At 41.3% G+C, this 10,573-nt stretch overlaps 1 protein-coding gene across 1 annotated transcript; it reads right to left on the reverse strand.

The window, feature by feature from the left end:
- Positions 1–1,421: 1,421 nt before the first annotated feature.
- On the reverse strand, positions 1,422–9,986 carry LOC311122147 (forkhead box protein P2-like; the record flags this gene model as incomplete). Its single annotated transcript, XM_084196549.1, has 2 exons — positions 1,422–2,667; positions 9,652–9,986. Coding segments are annotated over 2 exons (480 nt in total), but the record flags the coding sequence as incomplete, so codon positions are not given.
- Positions 9,987–10,573: the final 587 nt, after the last annotated feature.

Consider the following 10,573-nt stretch of genomic DNA (forward strand, 5'->3'; position numbering starts at 1 on the left):
GTAGAACCTTTTAGAAAGCCTTCATTTTTGGGGGTAAGTGGGAGAACCCTTTTTTGAAAGACGCTGTGTCCTTATATTTGGTGTGATAAGATTATTATGAACGTCGTCCTCAAGTCATTTTGCTGACTCCATCAAAGTACATAAGGGATAAGCTTTGTTCCTGGGCCCAGCACCCTCTTGAAGTGGAACTGGCATGAGTGTGTGTGTAACGTGTGTTTGGTTATGCATGTGTGTTTGGTTATGTATGTAGTGCGCTAAGCTCTAGCAGCCAACTTTTTTGGCTTGGCACAACACTTGAAAACAACATATGCACAGTATGTTTCCATACATACACACAAAGCAGACACACACTGATAGTTAAAATACAATACAACTCAGTCAGTTATTTGACAGTATTTGTCTTTCTGCATCTGAAGGTTACCATAACAAGGATCAGGAAAGCTGGCAGACCAAAAACACAGGACTGTGTGTGTGTGTGTGAGCCTTTGTAACCGGTGTGTGTGTATGTAATTTCTAGAGTGTCTATCCCATAACCAGAGGCAGAATTTTGTGTAACTTTGGTTTGACTGAAAACGGAAATGACCATTAAAGCAACAACATCCACTTTTCTAGATGACATTTAGCTGAGAGAAATGAAATATATTTTTAGACAATCACTAACTTCTGTTCCTGCCACAAGAATCCCAAATGTGATATAAAAGTTGCTTACCCTATACAGAATGCAGTGCAGTTAAAGATAGCTTATCCTATGCTACCACTGACTGTATCTATATAGTTAAGAAGCTATGAAATTAGACAATGAAGTATTTAAACTATAGAATAAAGCAAATATCACCTAGAAAAGGTTTATTTTCACCTTTGATACCCCTCTTCTACAATGGCTATATTATTTGCTTTTACGTGATAACCAAGCCACATCATTTCATATCAACTTGAAATTATGACTTATTTGGCTTTACTAGATATTTTAAATGTTTGGTTACTATGTTTTCAGTTTCGGTTTTAAACGCGGCTCTAAACAAACCGCACGGAAATAAGACATGACATATTTGACAGTCCCACTAAACATTACATATTCACTAGATTAGAAAAAACAATGGCGTGATGGGTAACGAAAAGAAAAAAGAAAAAAAAAGAAATCGAAAATCAAATACAATCTTCACAACAACACAATGTTCTGCACTTCCATTGAATACACAAATGTTTGTTTTGGTCATGATCCACTTTTACAGTATAGCTGCTTTCTACCAGTCCCTATCACAGGCTGTAGTTACATATCATCACATCTCCTCTCTTCTCCTCTCCTCTCCTCTCCTCTCCTCTAGTCCTGGTAGATACTCCTCTCTCGCCCTAAACTCCAAGTGGACACTCTACGAGTTATCAAATTACACATCAAAATCTTTAATTTTTTTCTTGAATCATCTTTGTACAGGGCTAAATGAAACGATCCCAGAGGTTATTTAGAAGGTAGTTTGCGGAAAGCTTCTCTTTGTACTAGTTAAAGTCACAGAAGGCTGACCAAAGAGTCTGGTGGCTTCTGTCTAAGCTATTGGCCATTGATAGTGTTGGCTTTGGTTTCTAGCTGTTGCCTGTGACTGTTTGCAGGTAGACAAAGCTTTAGAACAAGGAGGTAAAAGAGAACAGCAGAAGAATATGCAGAAATGCATTTTTTTCCGTATTGGTTGGTGCTTACACAAACAGTTACGTTTTTCAAACTTAATATCACGTTAATTACTTTCATCACAAACAGATACAGACTGGAAGCCTACTTTTTTGACAGCTGCAACAGTCTTGATACCGTGCTTCTGTTACTGGTGTGAAATAGGAAATGGCATTTACAGTTGGTGGTGCCAGAAATCATAATACAAAAAGTATAAGGCGAAAAGAAAAAAAAGATTTTTCTTTTTTTTTTTTTTTTTTTTAGAATTTTAGCAACATACAGGCAGTGACACTAATTTCTGATACTACTCCTGTGCAAATGATGGACAGAGCAACAACGTTTGAATTGAACCAGCAATCGTTTCTAACATCAACAACTACTGTGAGGGTTTTTGATATTCACAAACTTAAACATATTTTTTGGCAGTATATGAGGCCGTTAGCTTTCTACAGAACGGGTTTCCAGACTCGTGTTTTTATCGTTTTCCATTCATGAGCCTCTGTGTTTGTCTGTGTGTATGTAGTGGCCAAGCCATCTTAATGAAACAGGTCTGAAAGTCGTTTTAAAAACCAGACATCTCATGCCTGTCATGTTCAGTCAGGGATCCCAAAGGGCTGCAACAAAGAGTTCCTTTGGGCCTCGTCTTTCGGATGCATGCTCAATAAATACTCCAGTCCGTGGGTCGGGAGGGAGGAGAGTCAGCTGTGGTCTGTTCTGTTGGTTCTGTTTGGTTCTGGGTGTGGAGTGGTTCTGGTTCTGGTTCTAGCGGGTTCTAGGAGGACAGCCTGTGAGGAAACAGGTAGGAGGACAGTGTGACGGAGGTGGAGGGAGGGGCCTGTAGTAGTGGGAGGGACTCCAGTAGTCACTCCAGGTCATCTGATAGGTTGCCCTCCTCCAGCTCCCGGTCGTCGTCCAGCTCTGGGCTGTGGTTGGCTGTCGTCACCAGCGACATCGGACAGTCATCGTCGTCCATGTTCAACGGCTCCTCCTTGACGTGGATCACTGGCCTGGAGAGGAATGGATGAAATATGTTGTTCATTATTTTATACATAAAGACATATAATATCAGAGTAGGAAATTGATACAGTTCCACCAGTGTGCCTTAGTTCCATAATCCACCCAGGTAGGAGCTACTGCGATACAGTGGTGGTGAATGTGTGAACTCCCATACAATTAAACACAAAAACTATTATTGAAGTGAGAAGTTAGGCTGGTTAAAATTCAAATGAGTGCCACAAGTCCGGATTTCACCCATGCACTACCAAGGTGTTTGAGCACACAGCTTTGAACTAAACCTGTCTCTCTGTCTGTCTGGTGGTTGGTCAGTGAGCTGCAGACAGGGGTCTACAATGGTGGCGAAGTCAAAGAGATCCTCTTATGAATATCTGAGTTGTTTGCGTACAAGGCTCTAAGGAATCAACTGTTCACCCTGGTCACATATTTTATCATACTGCTATTTGTTAAAGGTAATTAGAAAGATTGTGAGGGAGAAGCCCCTCAGCACAATTAGCAGGGGGTGAACCAGAAAAAAACATCTAAGAAATCACTAAAATAGCCTCCCTCTTCTACAGAATGTATCCTAGATATTCCATTTAATACACATACAATATATTCATATTTTTCAGAGAAAACATGTACAATTTTGCTGACAATAATTGAAATCATCCAGAATTATCATAAATATATCAAAGCTGGCATTACATTGCTAAACAGCATGTAACAACAACCATAGTATTTGTGAACGATAGTTCAACATGAAACATCACTTCCACTCTATGCAACTGCACCAAAATTGCATGACAAAAATGTGAAAACAGCTAATACCCAGACATGATTGACCTTCCAAAGTTTACTGATGGCACCTGGTTGACTTAAAATATCTATATATATATATATATATATATATATATATATAAAACACACTGCATACTAAATAATGGAGCATTTCTCATCCCCTCTAGTCCCCCGGAGCAAGGGGAGTCAAGCTTTTTTTATCTTGTTAATAGAAAGCGCAATACGTCGTTAATATGCAGGGGCGTGCGTGTCGCTCCTCCAGAGGAAAAACCTGCAGCTAGTCTCCGCCATTAATCAACTTCAGCCCGGCAGTTCAGTCGGACACACATGATACATGTTTTTAACTCTAAATGGAAGAATATCTTTAGCCACTGTGAATAAAGGCAATGTGAAAACACTGAAACACCGGTCTGAGTGGGGACGTGGGGACGTTTCCCCTCCAGAACAACAGGGAGAGTGTGGGCAGAAGTGTTGGGCTACTAACAAGAATAATAATGCTGTCACACACAAACAAGGCTTAACATGATCCGGGGCCCTACTCAGGGAAAGGGTTTGTGGCGCGATGATAAATCTGACAAAACCTAATTATTTCTGACACGTCGGATGCATCAGGGAATCCCTGTGGACTAAGAGGGGGGAGAGAGTGAGAGAGAGAAGGCGAGAGAGCAAGAAAAATCCTTATCAAGTACTCTCTGTATTAGAACGTGTCTGGCAGCCATCTCCTGGGTTGCCTTCATCAATGGCAGGAGGAACTTTGAATTTGAAAAGAATTTTAAAAGGTACAGATTACTTTAATATTTATAGCAAAATAAATTAATATTCAGATGTGGTAGCTAGAAGGAGAGGCTTTGCCTTTTCAGGATGCTAGGCGGTGTGATGAATATTTCGGTTTCCTTCTCAACCCACACACCCAAGAGGAACCAGAATAAATAGAACTCTCCCCTCCAGGTGAGAAGAGGGGGATGAAACTATTCTCTAGCATTAATTTATCTACACTAATTCTAGTTATATGGTAACACATTTCTTGAGATTAATTTGTTGTCGTAAATAAAAACATAAAACAATATTCATATTCAGAGCTACCACTCTAATCAACAGACATATGTTTTGATATTTTGATATGAAGTATTTCTCCCAATTAATGTTTAACCCTTAACTTTTTCCACATTTTATTGTGTCACTGGCCTACACACAATACCCCATAATGTCAAAGTGAAATTACACTACCGTTCAAATGTTTGGGGTCACTTAGAAATGTATTTGTTTTCGAAAGAAAAGCAATTTTTTTGTCCATTAAAATAACATAAAATTGATCAGAAATACAGTGTAGACATTGTTAATGTTGTAAATGGCTATTGTAGCTGGAAACTGCTGATTTTTAATGGAATATCTTCATAGGCGTACAGAGGCCCATTATCAGCAACCATCAGTCCTGTGTTCCAATGGCACGTTGTGTTTGCTAATCCAAGTTTCTCATTTTAAAAGGCTAATTGATCATTAGAAAACCCTTTTGCAATTATGTTAGCACAGCTGAAAACTGTTGTGCTGATTAAAGAAGCAATAAAACTGGCCTTCTTGAGAATAGTTGAGTATCTGGAGCATCAGCAATTGTGGGTTCGATTACAGGCTAAAAATGGCCAGAAACAAAGAACTTTCTTCTGAAACTCGTCAGTCTATTCTTGTTCTGAGAAATGAAGGCTATTCCATGCGAGAAATTACCAAGAAACTGAAGATCTCGTGCGCTGTGTACTACTCCCTTCACAGAACAGCGCAAACTGGCTCTAACCAGAATAGAAAGAGGAGTGGGAGGCCCCGGTGTTCAACTGAACAAGAGGACAAATACATTAGAGTGTCTAGTTTGAGAAACAGACGCCTCACAGGTCCTCAACTGGCAGCTTCATTAAATAGTACCCACAAAACACCAGTCTCAACGTCAACAGTGAAGAGGCAACTCTGGGATGCTGACCTTGTAGGCAGAGTCAAAGAAAAAGCCATATCTCAGACTGGCCAATAAAAATAAAAGATTAAGATGGGCAAAAGAACACAGACACTGGATAGAGGAAGATTGGAAAAAAGTGTTATGGACAGACGAATCAAAGTTTGAGGTGTTCGGATCACAAAGAAGAATATTTGTGAGACGCAGACCAAATGAAAAGATGCTGGAGGAGTGCTTGATGCTATCTGTCAAGCATGGTGGAGGCAATGTGATGGTCTGGGGGTGCTTTGGTGGTGGTAAAGTGGGAGATTTGTACAGGGTAAAAGGGATCTTGATGAAGGAAGGCTATCGCTCCATTTTGCAACGCCATGCCATACCCTGTGGACGCCGCTTGATTGGAGCCAATTTCCTCCTACAACAGGACAATGACCCAAAGCACAGCTCCAAACTATGCAAGAACTATTTAGGGAAGAAGCAGTCAGCTGGTATTCTGTCTATAATGGAGTGGCCAGCACAGTCACCGGATCTCAACCCTATTGATCTGTTGTGGGAGCAGCTTGACCGTATGGTACGTAAGAAGTGCCCATCAAGCCAATCCTTCAGGAAGCATGGGGTGAAATCTCTTCAGATTACCTCAACAAATTGACAACTAGAATTCCAAAGGTCTGCAAGGCTGTAATTGCTGCAAATGGAGGATTCTTTGACGAAATCAAAGTTTGAAGGACACAATTATTATTTATATTAAAAATCATTATTTCTAATCTTGTCAATGACTACATTTCCTATGCATTTTGCCATATTTCCTATTCAAACTAATTTCATGTATGTTTTCATGGAAAACAAGGACATTTCTAAGTGACCCCAAACTTGAACGGTAGTGTATGTTTTTAGAAATGTTTACAAATTAATAAAACATGTCTTGAGTCAATAAGTATTCAACCCCTTTCTTATAGTAAGCCTAAATAAGTTCAGGAGTAAAAATGTGTTTAACAAGTCACACAATAAGTTGCATGGACTCACCCTGTGTGCAATAATAGTGTTTAACATGATTGTTGAATGAATAGCTAATCTCTGTACCCCACACATACAATTATCTGTAAGGTCCCTCAGTCGAGCAGTGAATTTCAAACACAGATTCAAGCACAAAGACCAGGGAGGTTTTCCAATGCCTCGCAAAGAAGGGCACCTATTGGTAGATGGGTTAAAATGTAAAAAAAAGCAGATATTGATTAACCCTTTGAGCATGGTGAAGTTATTAATAATACTTTGGATGGTGCATCAATACACCCAGTCACTACAAAGATACAGGTGTCCTTCATAACTTAGTTGCCTGAGAGGAAGGAAACCGCTCAGGGATTTCACCATGAGGCCAATGGTGACGTTAAAACAGTTACCGAGTTTAATGGCTGTGATAGGAGAAAACTGAGGACGGATCAACAACATTGTAATTACTCCACAATACTAACCTAAATGACTGACTGAAAAGAAGGAAGCCTGTACAGAGTCAAAATATTCCAAAACATGCATCCTGTTTGCAATAAGCCACTGAATTAAAACTGCAAACAATGGGGCTAATAAATTAACTTTATGTTCTGAATAGAAAGGGTTATGTTTGGGGCAAATTCAACATAACACATCACTGAGTACCACTCTTCATATTCAAGCATGGTGGTGGCTGCATCATGTTATGGGGTATGCTTGTCATCGACAAGGCCTAGGACGTTTTTTAGGATAAAAAGAAATGGAATAAAGCTAAGCACAGTTAAAATCTTCTTCCACTTTGACATTACAGAGTATTTTGTGTGGATCGTTGACATAAAATGACAATTAAATCCATTTTAATCCCACCTGGTAACACAACAAAATGTGGAAAGATTTAAGGGGTGTGAATACTTTCTGAAGTATATTCAAATCCTTGGTGATCTCCCTCAAGCTTTGTAATAAATCATTTGTATTTATCATGTTACAACAAACATGCTACATTGACGATATTAATCGTAATGGGAGACAAACAAGGCAGGACCAGACTGTAATCAGTAGCACAGCCATTAGACACCCAGCAGCACAACCCTTTCTCCTCACCATCACAGGCATAGCTCACAGCTTTCATTTGCATTCATTATAAATCACTAACATGCTTGTGTGGTTGGAGAATGAAAAAAAGAAAGGAGGAAAATGATTAGTCCTCGTTGGGGCTTTAGACTGTATTAGAGAACCATTGGATGAGTCATTTAGTCGTTAATGGCTAGCTGGCATTATGAAGTCTGGACTAAATGCCTAGGCTCTGTGTCTGATAAATACCAGTTACTGTATGTGTGCGTGACGTTTGTGTGTGTGTGTGTGTGTTGTGTGTGTGTGGTTTATAAGTGCATCTTGGACAGAGACTCATCATCATCACTGGGAGATTATGCTCACCGGTAATCACGCTCTGTATGAGGTATGGCAGGGATGCAAATAACATCATTAGCTATGTGTCGTAAGATAATGAGGGGCGGGGGACGATCAGAGGACAGAGTGACACACATCATAGCCTCTGAACATGGATCATTTACGGTTATCAAGGAGTGTGGAGTGATAAAAGTACATACAACAACTTAATGGCTTACAAAACAATGCAATATAAAAAACTAAGGATTTTGGGTAAATTGTTTCACTAATTTTACAATGTGATACCGTGGTCAACATGCGTACATTTTTGAAATTCTAAATCTCTTTTATTCAAAGTGAAACTGCTTTTACTGAAGTCCTTTAGCAGCATCCTACTGTACTGTAATTCTAGCTAGCACATCTAGTTCCTGTCTTCTTTAGTCTTTTCTTCCTCTTAAGCATACCCTTGAGGGGACACACACATAAATGGTAACATGCCTGGAGCTATCTGAGTCGCTGTTTGGCTGATAGCATTAACCTCCAGAAGTGGGGGAAAAAGGTTTGTCTAATTGTTCGATTCACTTGGTTTCTGAAGTTTCCCTGCTCTCTCCTGAGGACCGCCTGGTACGCCGTGTACTCTTTAGTTAGTGTTACTCTCCCTTCATTATTAAGTGCATCCCATAGAACCCACTCATAAAAACACATTTCTTCCATTTTGAGGATGTTGCGGCCGTGTAAAGGCGGCGAGCAGTAGTGGAGGCAGCCTCCATAGCAGCCCCTCACACCGAGGCGAGGCGGTCTGAGAGAGAGAGTGTCCTGTTCTGTCCGTTATTAAAAGTTAAATAACCTGGGGGAGTGGATACACAGGGATTCTGTCTGGCACTGTAGATTTGCCCCACTTAACCCCCCCCCCCCCCCCCCCCCCCCCCCCCCCCCCCCCCCCCCCACACACACACACTCACACTCTGGCCCATTTCCGAAAGGAATAAACACATCCAAACAAATTAATATATGGGTTTGGCCAGTTCCTCTCAGAACAGTCAGTCCCCTTCTTCGATACGGAACTGGCTTAATACCCGGTGCTACTCCAGAGATGGCTAGCAAGTTAGCTACTGTGGCTTGCATCATTGATTTCAAATGGGGGGCGGGTTGAGGAAGTGTGTAGGGGATAGAGGAAGTAGTAGCTTCACATACAGCGCCCTTGGTGCTCCATTTCCTATCTTTGGCTAGGTAAACATGGACTACAGTGACACGTGTGACATCACTGGTTAGAGGGAGAGCACATTTGTAACATACACATTCCTGAAACCCACATGACATACATTTTTAATGGCCCTCCTCTTTCTCTCTCTCGGCTACATTAAAAAAGACAGAGAAGGCAAAGATTTTAAAGTAATTAATGATACAGTTAGCTGCTAAATATTAATAGGGACGGACTTGAATAAAATATTACATCTAAACCCCTACAATGCAGACATTGGAGTAATTAAAACCGAATGTGTAATTATCTTCTTTTTATAGGTTATAACTGTTACAACTGAAAGACAAATGTAAACCTCACCTCAGTTGTGGCATAATGTGTCGTTGAAATTAAGATGTCTTTGAAGCACCAAAATATGCTGGATATTTTGTACTAAAATCAAATTATCCCCCAAAAACCTCCCACTATGTTATGATCTAGTAAAGACTTTTAAGAAGCTACGTTGCTAACAAAAGACAGCTATGGGAAGAGTGGGGATCCACTGTTGCTACTGTATCATCTGCTACATGGAACAGAAGGGGAGGTCTGTCACCAACTCTCTCTCTGTGTTACAGTGAACACACTGAGGTAGGTGTGTGTGTGTGTGTGTGCGTGCGTCACCTCTCCAACGAGAAGCCACTGAGTGCTACTTACATGTGTGCCTGTGGGGAGTATCCTCCAGGGCTGCTGTGGCCATTGGTGTCCAGGTGATCCAGCGATCCGTTCAGGTCGTCGTGACTGGACTGGAGCAGGCTGGGGGGGCTGCTACCCATCATTCCTGTGGGGCTTCCGCCCATCAACCCATGGGGGCTCCCGCCCATGAATCCATGGGGGCTACCACCCATGAATCCATGGGGGCTACCGCCGAGCATACCAGGGGGGCTCCCACCCATTAGACCAGGAGGACTGCCTCCCATCAAGCCAGATGAACTGCTGTTCATCAGACCAGGGTTCCCCAGCAGAGGCAGGGAGGTCTCAGCCAGCGCCGCCTGGGAGGGAGGAAGGGAGAGGGGGAGAGAGGGAGAGGAAGGGGTAGGGGAGAGGGAGGAAGAAGGTGGGAGAGAGAAGGGGGGAGGATGATAGAGAGAGGGGGAGGGAGTGAGAGAGGAGGGAGTGGGAGTGGGAGAAAGCGAAGGGAGAGAAAGGAAGCGAGAGAGAGAGAGAGAGAGAGAGAGAGAGAGAGAGAGAGAGAGAGAGAGAGAGAGAGAGAGAGAGAGAGAGAGAGAGAGAGAGAGAGAGAGAGAGAGAGAGGGAAGGAAGAGACAAGAGGGTATTCAGATTCAGATTATAGGCCATCATGGAGATAAACTTCACACTCAAAGGAAAATTCCTCCCAAAAACGCTCTTTTGGTATTTGTTTCAATAGTTCATTGTTGATATTGTACCAAAATGTTTTGCATGTCAGCAATCAAATTTCAAGATATATAACTATCCAAATACAGATAATATTAGTAAAGACTTTTCACAAGCTATTATGCTAACAAAAGACAGCTATGGGGAGCTGTATTTATGTATTTTGAAAGTTGTATATCTTGAAAACGTGATTGCTGACATGCAAAACATTTTGGGACTATAT

Source organism: Coregonus lavaretus, assembly GCF_964263955.1.
Source record: "Coregonus lavaretus genome assembly, contig: HAP1_SCAFFOLD_649, whole genome shotgun sequence".
NCBI lineage: Eukaryota > Metazoa > Chordata > Actinopteri > Salmoniformes > Salmonidae > Coregonus > Coregonus lavaretus.